The sequence below is a fragment of the Myotis davidii genome, unplaced genomic scaffold (genome assembly GCF_000327345.1).
Source record: "Myotis davidii unplaced genomic scaffold, ASM32734v1 scaffold1524, whole genome shotgun sequence".
NCBI classification, from domain to species: Eukaryota; Metazoa; Chordata; class Mammalia; order Chiroptera; family Vespertilionidae; genus Myotis; species Myotis davidii.
Window position 1 is genome coordinate 133,306 of NW_006295558.1, and position 16,289 is coordinate 149,594.

Genomic DNA, 16,289 nt, shown 5'->3' on the forward strand with positions numbered 1-16,289 from the left:
AAAGCAGGTATCTGGGTTTGTTTGGGTTCTATAATTGTAACACTGTTGCGGTCCTGCTAGCTCCAGGTCTGAGAGCTGAAAGCAGGTTGCTGGGGTTTATTTACCTTCTATAATTGCAACATTGTTTCTTAGACTGCAGCTCAGAGGCTGGCAGCAGCAGGAGGGGAACCTTGGCTTCCTCCATCACTGGAGAAAGCAAGCCTCCTGTTCGCTTCAGCTGCCTAGCTGCTGGCCGCCATCTTGGTAGGCAGTTAATTTGCATATCTCGCTGATTAGCCAATGGGAAGGGTGTCGGGGTTATGGTCAATTTTCATGTTTCTTTTTTATTATATAGGATTAGCATTCCAAATAGACCAGTACCCAACATGCACCAATGCCATGACACTTCCCAAGAGGACCAAATGAAGACAAAAATCCCTCCTCTTGTTGTGAAGAAGGTGCTTCACCTACCCCTCCTCAACTCCACCCAGGACCACCCAAAATTTGCCCTTTCCTGAATTCTTCCTCTCTAGCCCCAAACTTAAGCCTAGGCCCCAGGCTCTGTGAGGCACCTCGCTTCTGGAGTCTGCCTGCACTCCCTTATCTGTGTGTGCTTTCACTTTGATCAAACCTCTGTGTTTTACTGAGTCTTTCTGTTTCAGTAAAGGACCTGGACACTGCCACCGGGTTGAGGTCTCTCTCAGCCTAACCATGCGCCTCCGAAATCACAGGTGCATCGCCCTCCCAGGACCTCTATGTGTTCAACAACTCAGAAGCTCTCTGAACCCTCTCCTTTTCAGTATTTATTAAGCTTCACTACATAGGCATGATTGATTAAACCATTGGCCACTGGTGATTAATTCAACCTCCAACTCCTCTCCTGCCCTGGAGGTCAGTGTGTAGGGCTAGAAGTTCTAGCCCCCAATGGATGTGGCTAGTTCAGCTCGTTGCAACCAGCCCCCATTCAGAGGCTATTCAGGGCAATTCCAAAAATCATCTTATTAACATAAACTCCCATGTGGTTGAAAAGGCTTGATATGAATAACAGAAGACACCTTTATGGCTCTTATAGCTTAGGGAATTCCAAGGTTTTTAGGAGCCGTGTGTCAGGAACCATAGATGAAGACCAAAATATATACTTATTATATCACACTATCACAGTAGCAAAGAGAGGCTTAGTGACTGGCTCAAACTCATACAGCCATTGATTTAATTAGCCCAACTACTTAAGGGCCACAGTTTAAATTAGGACACAAACTGGCTATCCCACCCCAATGCTCTTTCCTCCACATAAAATGGGATCTCTCATGCTTATGTGTTTTGTTTCTCTTAGAAATTACTAGAAGACACTGAAATCTCTTCCCCTCCCACTACTTTTCGGAAAGGTGGCCGTAGCTGAACAAACACATCATAATTAAAATTTGGTTTGATTTTCATCCTATAAAAAGCTTCAGTGACACTAAGAAAAAGGTACTCAATATCAAATTCAAAAGCAATTTCATTAAGCAGCTAAATTATATGTGGCAAAAAGATACTATGTCATATACTCTCCTTAAATTGCAACTGTTTTCATCAATTTTTACTTCTCTCTGTATATAATTGTCAATTAAGATAACAAGTAAGGTTGCTAAATTACTCTGTACTCACCCCCTAGAGATGAAAACTAATTAAAAGACATGTGCTATAGATATGCTAATTTGACTTACGGCTAACACCTTTGCTTCCCAACTATGACATGTCAGTGGCATCACGCTGATGCTTTCCAAACATCATACTAATAAGCTTATAATTGGCCAAGAGGTCAGAAAGGATGTAGGTTGAAGAAAAAATAACTTAGAATTGGTTTGCCACAAAATAGACCAAAGAACAAAAAAAACCCAATCAAACAAACAAAAAACACTACCACCACCAACAACAAAACAGTGCTTTCTCTTTGGAGTGATTCTTATGTGTATTTACATAAAGAATAACCAGCCAAATATAGATTTGGGGTATATGTTGCTATGTAGTCACCAGATATCTTAGCCAATTCAATTTAACACATATGTGTTAAATTGAAATCAATACCTAGAGAATACCCTCATGTCAAAAAGAAAAAAAAGTGTATAATTTAAACTAAAGTTAATGAAATGCCTGAAGACATGGGTTCTTTCAAAGGACCATAGAACTATAAATTGCTCATATCCAGTAATTGCTCAAAAAGATCAAGTTTTAAGACTACCTTAAAGAACTAGGAGTGGGGGAAATAAAAACGTCCAAAAAGCCCACATAGATTTTATAAATCAGGGCTCAAAAATTGAGTGAAAACATTTATAAAATTTAGCAAAGAGGGAGCATTACAATGTTATCTGTTAATAACAAAAAACAAATGTAATTTTTCCAGTGAAAACCTTCTAATCCTCTTTTTATGGCCTATTACACTGAATTATAATGGAATCTAATCACACTCCTGCCTACTGCAGTTTAGAAAACCATGGCCAACAGGCTAAATATTGACTACCACCTTTTTAAAAAAAATATTATTTTAACACAGAAAAATGTATCATCTATGGCTATTTGGATATTATAAAGAGCTGAGTAGCTGGGACAGAGACCATGTAGCCCACAAAGCCAATAATATTTACAACTGGCCGTTTATAGGGAAAGTTTGCCAACCTTTGGCCTGTTCTAAATTAACAGAAATTTTATTAAATCCCCTTGATTCAGGAAAGTTTTATTTTAACAAAGGACTCTACTATAAGGTTATATTGGTTGTTTGCATGTCACCTATTTTATTTTTCACTACAAATATAAGTTGCTCTCAGATGTCCAAGGCCAGGTTCAAAGACTTTCTTTTCCTGCAGGAGTATAAGACACAGTCATCCTCCACCATTGCCACTGTAAATTCTACCTCCAGTCATAACAGCTTCTCATTAATCCCCTACTGGGCTTTCGGGTCTGATGTTTCCCCATAGCAAAAGCGTATCCATCTAGTTTTAGACCTAACGTTCTTCCCAGCATCAGCTCACCACCTACAGGGGTTCTCCCAGCACTTTAGGGTGTAGGTCTACCAGAGCACATATATTCTATCAGGGTCTTTACCAATTTGGTGTTCAAAATCTCAACAACTAACAATCTCTCTCTCTCTCTCTTTCTCTCTCTCTCTCTCTCTCTCTCTCTCTCTCAAATTTTTATTAAATTTATTGGGGTGACATTGGTTAATAAAAGTATGTAGGTTTCAAATGTACAATCTATAATACATCATCTGCATATTGTATTGTGTGTTCACCACCCAAAGTCATCTCCTTCCGTCACCATTTAGCTATCCCTCCTTTACCCTCTTCTACCTAGCCAATAATCTCCTCCTCTTGATGCAACTATGCAATAGCTTCCTCTTTCCGACACTCCTCTCTGCTAATATAATTTTTCACATAGCAACCAAAGTGATCTTTTCAAAACAATAAATCAGATCCCATCACTTCTTTTGAGTAAAATGAAAAGACTCCTCTTATTACTTACAATAAAAGTCAAGCTCCATACTTTGGATTACCACACCCAGCATGGTCTACACCACCTCACCTTTGAATATGGACTTCTAATTCTCTCCCCATGCACTTCTCTCCAGTCACACTGGCCTTGGCTTCATTGCTACTTTAGGCTCTTCACTTTGCCTAGAATATTCTCCCCTCTGCTAGTCACATGGTTAGCTGGCTTCTTCTTCTCCTTCAGACAGTATAAATGCTACCTTATCCTCTGACCACTCAGTCTGGTCTAGACTAAATTTCTAGGCATGTCTATCACACCACCTGTTGTTAATTTCCTGTAGAGGCTTTATCACTATCTGACATTGTTGTGATTTGGTTTTGTTTAAATTATGGTCTATCTCGTTTAGCCAGAAATGCTAAGTGACATGAGCTCCAGGACTTTGTTGAAAGTACTGGTATCAAGAAACGTATCTAGGCCTGGCCCAGTGGTTGAGCATCGACCTATGAACCAAGTGGTCACGGTTTGATTCCCCGTCAGAGCATATGCCCGGGTTGCTGGCTTAATCCCCAGTGGGGGGTGCACAGGAGGCAGCTGATCAAGAATTATCTCATCATTGATGCTTCTACCTCTCTCTCCTTCTCCCTTCCTCTCTGAAATCTACAAAAAAAATTTTTTTTTTAAAGAAAAGTGTCTGGCACATACTAGGTATTCATTAAATATTTGCTGAATAAATGAAGTATTCTGTTCTTTATTCCATGCTACAAAATTTACATAACATACAGACACAGCAGTTTTTTATTTCCAATGAGCTTAAGGCCTAATTGAGAAGATAAGACAGATAACTACTTGAAAAATAACCAGGTAATTCATAGTTAATTAGCAGCTGCATGTTAAATAGTGCAGACAGATGCTATAATGTGGGTGGGATTTAAACAGGTGGAGAGTAGGCCATGTCCTGTACATGAGATTGGGCAGAAAGAGGTGCATAGAGAGCAGAGTCATCAGGACAGTCACAAGGAGGAGCACTGGCCTGTCCACTGTCACTGAGTCACCTCCTCCCTGGAGGCAAGCAGACAAGGAAGCGAATCCCCATGAGGCTCGATACCTCCTGCGACTGCTAATCCAGCATGCTACCCTGCAATAAGGAGTTACATACAAGCATTTGCTGTTATACACATCACAGAATAGAATCAGTCCTCTCTTCACCAACCTGTGATGGGAGGGAGATTTCTGCAATTTTCAAATAATCTAGGAAAGTAGGAAGCAATGCTTGCCACTGGAGGGATGCAGAATTGTGCCAAAGACTCTGCATCTGGGAAATAAAACATAAATCAGGCCTCTTCATATTTATTACACTTACATTTCTAAAAGTTATTACAAACCCATTGATTAGATTGTAGCTGGCTTCAGGGTTTTTGCATTGAGGAGAGGTCTTAGTAAAGTAATTATTTAAGGGAAGCAGAGGGCCCATGATATACAATATAATCCTCAGGCTATTTTTGAGTGCTTATTTTAGGTAATTTTGTTACTAGAAAAAGGAGTCTGAGATTTAAGGACAAGTGAATGGGGCAATAATATAAAGGTTATTGGTATAAGAAACCATATAACCACACTCTCTTTTAATCTTTCTTTATAAATCTATATCAGCTCACTGTTGTGCCCATCTTACTTATAGTGAATCGTTTCTCCCCAATGTACCAAACATACCAAATTTCATCACCAGTGTTTAATATATTCTTTTCTTATAAACTTTTGAATTGATTGGGACTGGTCTACTTATCGATATGCCTTATAAACTTTTGAATTGATTGGGATTGGTGTCTAAATATCAGTGGGGTAGCTTTGTGTTTTAACAGCCTCTTTGCTGCTATTGACTATTTTTACTAGGTCACACTCCTCTGTAAGATCAAGTCACATGCAAACCCAATTTTGACTGAAAGCAAATGACTGACTAAATATGTATTTTTTGGCAGTTATTTTTTTCATTTTTTCCCTTACAATTCAAAAAAGGAAGAATCCTCCACTTTCTTACCACCTATTTTTCATGTCTAGACTTTAGTAGTATTTAGTCCATGTGTTTATTCAACAAATATTTCTGAATGCCTGCCTTGTGTCCTACCTATGCTAGATGGCGATGACATTGTGATAAGCTAGTAAAGCAGATCATTGACCCCTTTGAATTGAGGGTTTGCTCTCCCTTGTCCACTTGCCTCCAAGCAAGATGGTGGAAAAGATAAAAAAGTAAAATAAAAAGGATGTCAGAAAGGGAATGGAAGGTGGGCTGCTACTCACTGGATAGGGAAGGGCCATCGACGCTTAGACTTCACGGTAAAGACTCAGAGGGAAAAGAGTCTGGCAGAAAAAGAGCAGCAGGGGAATATGCATTTCTTTAATGAGGCCAGGTAGCTGGGAATTAAATATCTCGGTTATGGTGCCAAATATACAGTTAACATTTTTCAATATAGTTTTCATGTATGCTTCATAATTTTGGATTGTATTCCAAGGATGAATACAACACAGGTTATATAATTGATTGTCCATTTCCAAGCCTCTTTTCTTCTCATCCAGGTCATGCTAGTGGAAGTTGAAAAGCCAAATTCATAAACTGTGATGTGAGGTCAACAGTTTGGAAAATCATGTGGCTGAAGAGTATGTGTAACCTTTACAGGACATTTACCCTACCCCCAAGATAGTATCAAAATCACATTTAAAACTCAGAAGGCATTCTTGCTAAGAAAAGAGTAGATTCGGTTTCCAGTTTAGGAGATAAAATAAAAATCACACAGTAATAATACTAGTTAGCATTTGAATTTTATAAACATTTTGAAATATTAAAGCAGATATTTTCTAGGTTTTAATTATGCATTAAGGTGTCCAAAATTTGGAAACAAACAAAATGTCACCGGACAATAGTGAAAACCAATTAAAATTTTTCTCCAGGTATCAATCTTTGACTACTGGCTAAACCTGCTTTAATTCTCAAGTGAGGAAACTTTTAATTATAATATGGTGTTGCACGTTTTCTCTGAATGAAATTCAGCATCTCCTGAGAATGAGAATTAGAAACAATCATATTAAATGATTTATCAAGAAGATATCAGGCAAAAGCTTTATGGGATATGCTGTATCATTTATAGGTAATGAAGTACTGAGTATCTTGTAGATTATACTGCTTAATTCTATTATACTTAATGGTTTACCTATGAATTAAGCATTACTTACAATGCTTTATTTTTTTTTTGCAGATAGATAAAATAAGGGCCAATATCCTTAGGTTTAATCCTTATATTTTTTATGATTCCTGATACAAAAATGAATTTTAATAAAGAATAATAACATAATATTTTAGAATGCAAGAGCTTAGTTCTAGAATCAATGAACAGAGAATACTATTTTAAGGCAAAAAAAGTCATTACTGGGCCTCAATACTAGTGAAGCAAACCATCATCTGGGGTGCTATGTGTTATCTGGGCTCTCTCTCTCCTGGGACACCCATTGAATTTTCTGTACCTGATTCTAACTGCTCTTTTGAGTAAGATAGAAAGAAGAGTAGATCATTTAAGTCAGATGTATATTTCAATGGAATAACTTATGATTAATAGGATTATCACAAAAATTGTATAAAATATCCTCAACACTGGTAGTTTCTGTTATATTTACTAATTCCAGACATTCTTAACACCAGAAATTTCATGCCTAAGGTCAAAGAATGTTCTAAGGATTGGCTAAGCTGATCATTAGCATAATTGAACATTAAAGCATAAAAAATATGCTTAAGAGGGCTTAAATACAAACAAATTTTTACTACCTATGAACTTGACTTTAACTATAAATGGCAGAGTTGAATAAAATATAATAAAGAATGCTGGACTGCCAATCATATGATCAAAAAGTTTGTGAAAGTTCTGGATTCAGTTAACTTCCCAGATTTGGAGAGCCCTGTCAACTATCAAATTATTTTCTTACTTAAGCCTCATGATAATCATGTAGGCAGAGACAGGACTCCCATTATTCATTTCATACTCTGCCACAGAATCACATGACCAATACCACACTATGATTTTTTTCCTAACAGGGTTTGGCCTCAGAGTCAAGAGAGACAGATCTGCTCTACCACAGGCTAGCTCCTCAAAGGATCAGACAGGGGACAAGGTCCCCAAGACAAACAGGAGTCTTGATTCATGACAGCTCATCAGAGCATTTAGGCAGAGGTTGAATGTTCCAGAATCAGAAGAGAGTAACGGTCCTCAAATAGCAGTTCCCGTCTGTAGGCAGAATCATCAAGTTGCCCCAAGGCCCCAGACCCTGGTGAAATATACCTTCTTCCAGTTAGTCATCCAAACACTAGGTACTGTGCTGAAGGGATTGTGCTGATGTAATTAAGGTTCCAAACCAGTTGACTTTAAAATAGAGAGATTGAGTCATCCTGACTTAATCACATGGAGTTTTTGAAAGCAGAGAGTTCTTTACAGCTGGTGGCAGAGGGGGAAGGTAGAGATTCAAAGTATGACGGGACTGTATACACAAGAAATTCTCCACTGCTTGTTTAAAGATAAAGGGGACGATGTGGCAAGGAGTGTGTGACCCCTAGCCAACAGCCACCAATAAATAGGACGCCAGTCCTGCCACCACAAGGAACTGAATTCCATCCTTAACCTGAAGAAGCTTGGAACAGAACCCTCAGCCTCGGATGACATAGCCACCCAGCCCACACCTGGATATCAGCCATGCGAGACCCTGAACAGAGAACTCAGCCAGGCTCTGCCAGGCTCCTAGAACATGGGAAATGGTGATATAATAAATGTGTATTGTTTTAAGCTCATACCTACATTTGTGGTAATTTGTTACACAGCAAATTAACACTAAACTTCCACCACCTCGAAGGGTGCAGGCAGAAGACCCACGAGTGGTCATCAGAGAGGATGGAGATTGAGGATTCTGGTTCCTAGAGAGGCAACGTGGAAGGAAGAAGTATACTCAGCCAGGTAATCAGACAGAGAAACTAAAAATCAGAGATCCAGCAAAAGTTAAATCTCATCAATTAATCACAGCAAACACAAGGAATTCTGAAATCCTGGGACTACAGAAATAACCCAAACTACCTGGTAGTGCATCAGATCCATGCTTAGCTGGCAATGAATGTTCAAGAAAATAAGGCAGGGAGATAAAGACGGGACAGCATGGGAACCCAGCAGGGAGAGAAATCGGGCAGGTCGGAGCCTGGCTGCAGGGGCCATCCATCAGTGGATTCAGCTGCACTGGGGCCAAGACGGCAGAGACAGGAACGGATATACATATGATTCACTCAAGACTGGGCACCAAAAGGAAAGAAAGGAAAGGAGAGAACAGGTATCCTGACCACTTGGCATTCTAACATGCTACGGCTAAAAAGAAAGGTTCTGGCAAACCCCGTACCCCTCCATTACTACTTATTATGCACCCAGATTAATGTTTTAGTTCAAGGAGCAAAAAGAAAAGAATGTTGAGAGTAAATGGGGGCCAAGTTTTGTATAATGAGCAGAGACCTCTAGTGGGAGCTGGGAAGAAAGGAATAAAGGTGAGCACGGCTGTATTCCATTTCAAATGGCCTTTGAAAAACCATCAGGTCTTGGACAACATGTAAAGACAAAAAACAAAAACAAGCAGAAAAAACAACTAAAATGATCAGTGCTATGTGGACGTGCCTGGAGTTTAACGTGTGTATAAGTAGCCCCAGCTGCTCCTAGCAGCCTCTTATGAGCATTTTTTATACCTGGGATGAATAAGCATACTATAAGCTTATGCAGGATATTTTAATTTAGGGTTAAAGCAGCCATTTTCATAAGCTTAACAGTATGTAGAAAATTACAAATAATGTCACTTAGTCATAAATTGTATTTAATGTCATGAATGCCATTTGGGGATTCAGGGAACTGGCTGTGCCTCCAGGATGTCACTATTCAATGCAATTCAGAAAAACAGATGGGAATATTAGTTGGATATCTTTTTCAATAAGTTCATGCTCCTAGTATCAATGAATAAAGCAAATGTCTTAATACATTTTGTTTTTACCAGCATAGGGAAAATATTTCATTAGAATAAATGCCTTTTTTTTTCCCTGAGAATTGCTTCCTGTTACATTTTTGCATTTGCTGCTCTCTTAGGACCAGCTTCAACATAAGTCATTGGAACAGAAGGAGTGCCTGTTGGGGTTCCTTTAAATGGGTCCAGATGGTCCTCTCAGTCAATAAGTGAGATTACCAGCTTTCAAGAAGAAAGATTTTATTTTCCTTCTTTTCTTTCCTGGTATAAGCCACTAACCCTTTTAGGCAACTCAACATCCGAATTTCTACAAACTTCATTTTTTTTTTTTTACACCTGACAGTATTAGCCACTGTGGTAGTCATCAAAAATAGGATATAAACACAAGATATTACTGATGCAGGACAACAACTTGGTTACCAAGGAAATGCCAAGTCTCTATAAAGGGGTAACATTTAACATCACCTTTTAATCAGAACCATGAAGTTGCTCAATAACAGAATATTCAAGTCCATTGAAGTGAATTTCTATCCCAGCCTTTACAAACTCCTTTCAGTGGGATAAATAGGTTCATCTTTGTGTCCTACAAATAGCTGGTTCTTAACCAACTAAGAAACATCACAGGTTTTTAAAAAGCAAAAACAATTTACAACTAAGAAGAATAAAAAATAGGGAAAAAAGAAGCGAGGGAGGAAAATGTCTGTAAATGGTTATGGATAGGTTATATAGGATTGAGATGATTATAGAATTCATAGTTTTAAAATATCTACATAAAATTATTAATGCAATTTTAAAGATATGCTTGATAAATTATGCAACATTGTCCCTATGCTAAACTAACTACAAAATCATAGTGCCTTTTATTCATATTTCTACACTAGAATCCCCAGCCCACAAGTCAATTGATGACTATAATCAGAATGTTTAATTCAAAAAGAAAGTTAAAATCTTAAAATTCTCATGTTTCTTAAGAATTAATGAATATTGTGGGGTTAGAAGGAGAAACTGAGATAAACCTAGTTTAAATCTAGTACTAAAAATGACATAAGCATTCATTTAGTAAAGAGGTTTACTTTGGAGTTAACAGAAGAGCTAACATTTTTTGAAACCAGCTAAAACCAAAGCGGAACAAATCCTTTCTCTGGTAGAAATCACAACTGCCTATCAGCAATTATAAAAACAATAACACTGACCTTAAATCAGCCTTAAAGGTCTCTGTACACAATTATTATTATCAGCTTTATGAATTTTCAGTTGCAATCTCAGCCACAAATTCAATAAATTCAGAGTTGGCAATTAATAGGAAGATGGCTCTTTTAACAGCTTTCACTGGAAAAGGCTTTTGAAAAAGTTCACATTTTACCAGCATTTTTCATGTTAAAAATGAAAGCTCTTTCAAATCCTGCTCAGCATACTTTAGACAAAGATTTATGATATCTCAGGCAAACAACAATAAAATTCAAAACCAAATTCAGTCAAAACTAGAAATGATTTAAGTAAGTCATATCTGCAATCTTGGGAAATCAACAGTGAACTAAAAGGATTTTATACCTGGAATGTTTTTTATTCAATGCAACTCTTGGAACATTTTTTTTTTATCATCTTGAGTATATAATTTCACTTCCTGCACTCTGTCTTAAATGTAACAGCTAACACAGTGGAGAAACCCAATGAAAAAAGATCCCTTGCATGTAGTTATTATAATTAACAGATTCAAAATCTATTACTGACAGTCAGGTACCATAACAACCTTATATGGCTGTAAACTGCTAGGAAACTCTTCAAAACCAGCAAGAGTCTGCTTTAGGGAAATCCTGGACAACCCTGAGGACATTCCTGGTTGTCAACATCTGTGGGTGTTGCCATGGGCACAGCCACAAAGAACCCCGCCATCTCTACAAAAAGGTATACACACAGAGAAGATGGGAGGGATGCAGACGGTAAATTAATAAAGGAATCAAAAAGAACACGTACGCTGGCCGCTGGCCGTATAGAATAGGTGCACGATTTTGAGTCCACGCTTCACGCTAATTCTTTTCTACTGAAGCTGGAGAATCCAAATACAACTGGACTGTAATTGTGACTAAACACGAGCCAGGGGGTGGAAATAATATCCTAAAACTCTGCACTTGTACCATTTTATCACAAGCCTTCATTCGAAACTCAAAGTCAATTACATTTAAAATAATATTTAAACTTCCACTTCTAAACCCTTGATGGTCGTTTATACATGTACAGAAGAGAAAAGAACAGGTTACTAGGAACAAGAACCCGATATTGATTTTCGGCGGTGCAGGAAGGCATCTCCTTTCTATTGGGCTGCTGTCAAAGCCACTCTTTAACAGCTGGAGTCAAATTGCACTATTTACAGCAAGAGCCCTTGTCAAGTGGACCATAAGTATCCTAACAATACACTATTCAAATGGCACTTTGCCACACAAATTGCTGACGTGATGAATAACCTATGTCAATGACTAAGGCCAATATAAAAGTTTCATTTTTATGGGAGGTTTTTACATTCCCACATTAAGTGAGCTTTCTTCGAAGACCTATTAGGCTGTATATTGCAGGCCTTTGGACGATGAAAATAATTAAAATCTGTTTAAATACATCAAGGGAACTTGACAACATTAATATGGATCTGGTGTTAACTGCATTTGTCACACGAGTCTGAACCGTGCCCTTCTGCTGCTGGCACTTCCCCCCGGCACGTGCGGCACAATGCGGGGCGTCAGCGGCCGCGCACCATGAAACACGGGCATTCTCCTTTTGTGCCTCTGACTTACGTCCAACGAATGTTTCGCTTTACAAGCCAGGCTTTGAAGTCCTGTGAGGAAATTCAAGGTTGCTTCTGTGTGCGAGAGGACAGCTGGAGTCACTGAATGGTGTGTTTCCTACTCTTCCTGGTGACGCGGAGACCTCCTAAATTAGTCCGGAAACAAAGCTGCGATAGGCTTTTCAGAGTGTTCCTCAACATGGAGGCAGCTTTGTACCAAAAATACGCTTAAACCCATAATACAAAGTGAGAAGAGGCACATTCTTCATTAAGCAGATGTAAAAAGAAATAGTATTATTACAAAATTTTTTATTTAACTCCATGATAGTTAAAATATATATGTAAAATACATCCTTCTGAGAAATGGGTATCCTCTGTCAAAAATTTGTATCATGTTCAAAAAACAAATTGCCTCGTATATTTCTTCACCATTGTATTGTGTATTTCTCTATTCTATCACTAGGAAGGGTGCTATTGTGTAGGTGAACCCTATATATCCAAATCTTAACTTAACATGTGGTGCTAGGCAAATTTTAAGTGCTCAACAGCCATGCGTGGTTAGCGGCTACCATATTAAACAGTGAAGCTCTAAATATTTAAAATGTGGTGGTAGGCAAATTTTAAGTGCTCAACAGCGTGGTTAACGGCTACCATATTAAACAGTGAAGCTCTAAATAAGCAACAGACGGAGCCTTTGGGCACCCATGCTCTAGAAAATCAGTTTTTTAAACAAGCATTTCCAGGACAGTACAATGGGTCTACATTGTAGCAGTTAAAATAATCCAGTTTCTCATTTTCCTCATTTTTTAAAAATATATCTGATTGATTTTTTTACAGAAAGGAAGGGAGAGGGATAGAGAGTTAGAAACATCGATGAGAGAGAAACATCGACCAGCTGCCTCCTGCACACTCCCTACTGGGGATGTGCCCGCAACCCAGGTACATGCCCTTGACCGGAATCGAACCTGGAACCCTTAGTCCACAGGCTGATGCTCTATCCACTGAGCCAAACCGGTTAGGGCTCCTTTTAGTCATTTTACAGACAAAGAATGCAGATAAAGAATTTAAAATCAACAAGCCAACAGACAAAACAGACCTTCTTTCTTTAAAATATAATGAAGCTATCAAGATTTCTGCCTTGTAGAGATGATTTTACTAAGACTGTTTATTTCTTACTTTGAAGCTAATTTCCTCCCACTGCAATTTAAACAGTTTCTATCTTGTTTTATCCTCAGCAGAATCTGAGAAAAATCTGTTCCCATCACTAACATATTGTGTTTCTTTAATCAGCCTCTGAGACCTGGGCCCTCTCCTTCCCCGAAGACTTGTCTTTGGGTAGCTGCACAGACTCAACTCCTCCAGCATCTCAAATGGGACTCATTTTTAAAATGTTTATTGTAGTTGTTGTTCTCTTTAAAACCTTTCCCCAAAACTATGTGCACTCTTCAAAAATTATCTAAAGAAAATAAAATCTATATATACTATTATCACTAGCTAAAGGGTAGCTCTGAGGTCCTTTAAGAAACTGAGAGAAATAGTAACCAGTTTACCTTCTGGGCATTAAACTAGACATTGGAAACCTAAAAAGCTGGTGATCCTAGTGATGCTGAGTGTATCTAAATAATTGTCCCCACAATGATGCAGTTTTTCTGATACATTTTTGGTTTCTTTGTAATTAGCATTATAAAAAGAGGTAAAATACTCTCAACTAAAAAAACAAACAAACAAAAAACCCTAGACCACAGAATGGAGGTTTCTTTCCTCTTATCAATGGAAAACTATCCATCTAGAGTTCAAGAGTTAATATAAAATTGGCTCAATTTTTACAAGCTACAACCTATTTTATCAAAAGGAATGCTACATCAAGAGAAATAATCATTCAAAAAGGTATCCCGATTAACCCAAGATCACTTGGTGATAAGTCTGGTAGATGCAGATCATATGAGTTCTTGTTTTTGTACTGATATTTACTCACCACATATTTACGAAGGCATATTAGTTCTTAGTCAGGGTTGATGATGTCCTGTTAAGCAGCAGCTTGACTTGAACTTACCTTATATGAAGACTCCACCTGCAGACCAGGGCAAGGTATTGGCCCAAACTGGTAGGAGCTGGAGGGTCTCTGCTCGACACTTTTGTGCTTATGTGTCTCTGAGGCAACTGAAAGTACTGACTCAGGCTTTAGAGACTGTGAATCATCACAACAATTAAGAATAATTCTTGCTCTTTCTCCTGTCTCATGTCTTTCCAAAGTGCCTGGAAAACAAGATTAGAGATAAAAATGTATGAAAAATATTTGTCCCAAAAGAATGCAAACAAAAAAATATACTTTGAACAGGAAATCACAGTTCTTTAAGCTTTCTCTAAATTATTCAAATCATCGTCTTACAAAGGCTGAAATTATGGATTTGAAAAGCTTATCTTCCTCTTTGTGCTTTTTCATCCACTGAAATCAACATGACATTCAATAGTCTTTAACAGTACAAGCTCTTATTATAGAATAAGTAAGTGATCAATGACAAAAAAGCTATAGAATATTTTAGTTAGTGTACCAACTCGCAAACAACAGAGAATCCCCAGTGCTTTGCTTGGGTTCCTAAGCCTAAAAGATTTGTGTTGGTGATACAGTTCAAGTGAATAGGACAAGTAAGAACTCACATGTTTATTACTACCTCCCTCACCCAAGTATTCCCACAGCCTCAGGAATGCAGGCCACTCTAGGGTGTTGTTGTTGGTATTGCTGGTATTGTAGCTGTTATAACATTTGACCTTTATTTCTTATGTTATTAGAAGAGGAAAAAATTCCTTCGCCCTTTTCTCTGCCATTCTTGCAGTTTCAGAATTTCAAGGCGTTGGCAAGTTCAATTTAAAGTTAAAAGGAACAAATATAAAACAGAGCAAAAGAATCAGAAAACAATTTATAGAGTGTTTTTATGAAATACAGTGCCATATGTGCAGTGAAATCTCAATAGATATGAACTAATTATGATCATTGTATTATATCAGTTATGAGTTCAGTTGCATTATTTATATCTTATTAAATATACAAACTATATAACTACAAAATAAAGAAAATTCACTTGACATACAATCTAAATACAGATTTTATTTTATATTATTCTTTTCCTATCAATGAGAACAAAGTAGTTGTACTATTTGCTAAGAAGGAAAAAGATCATTCTTACTGGTGATATTAAGAAAATACCAACTTAAAGTAATAGCCATCAGACAATAGAAATAATTATTCTATACCACTGTCTTTAGACAGATAGATAGATTTGAAGATTATGACTACCCAATCCTCATTTCTCCTCCTGTCTTCTATATCTTCCTTTACAGCAACTAAACTACCATTAGTCGGTGCTCTGGATTCGGAATCAGTAACAATTATTATGGTAAAATACTGGGCAAAAATGTAGCCCCTAGTCTCTTAGCAATGATATTTGTTTCATTTTCCTACAGTCATATATTACCATCTTTAACATAAAACATAATCAGCATGCTCTTTCTCTAAGGTTTCCATTTCCATCAAGATTGATATGTCTTCAACAGATGAATTTGGCAGCAACATCAGAAAAATCCTCTCTCAAGGATGACAATAAGAAGAGCTTCACCAACTAAAGATAATAGTTATTACTCCTCCCAGAAAATGAACTTGTAACTGCAGTATCTGGTAAAATTCACTGTCTTTATGAGAAATAACTCTTTGAATAATGGCGTCACCATGGATATTTTCTTCTCATAGGTTTTCTGTTGTTTTTCAAACTATCATATTTTTTAAAAGATTTTAAGAGTTCTTGGGAAATAATTCATTATACTACAATAGATAGGAAATATATCTTATATAATTTTCTATCCTATCTAATAAAAGACAAAAATGGTAATTGGCGTACGACCAATACGCTTTTCATTGGCTAATCAGGGCTATATGCAAATTAACTGCCAACTAAGATTGGCAGTTAACTGCCAACTAAGATTGACAGTTAACTGCCAACTAAGATTGGCAGTTAACTGCCAACAAGATGGCGGTTAATTTGCATATGTAGGC

At 37.6% G+C, this 16,289-nt stretch overlaps 1 protein-coding gene across 3 annotated transcripts in view; it reads right to left on the minus strand.

Annotated features, from left to right (window-relative positions):
• The window catches only part of WDR72 (WD repeat domain 72), a 182,279-nt gene that overhangs the window by 113,255 nt on the left and 52,735 nt on the right, over positions 1 to 16,289 (minus strand). For all 3 annotated transcript variants that reach the window (XM_015568065.1, XM_015568064.1, XM_006770160.2), the window contains one exon: positions 14,295 to 14,497. In XM_015568065.1, the coding sequence (XP_015423551.1) occupies positions 14,295 to 14,497 (203 nt within the window). The remainder of the gene's footprint in view (positions 1 to 14,294; positions 14,498 to 16,289) is intronic.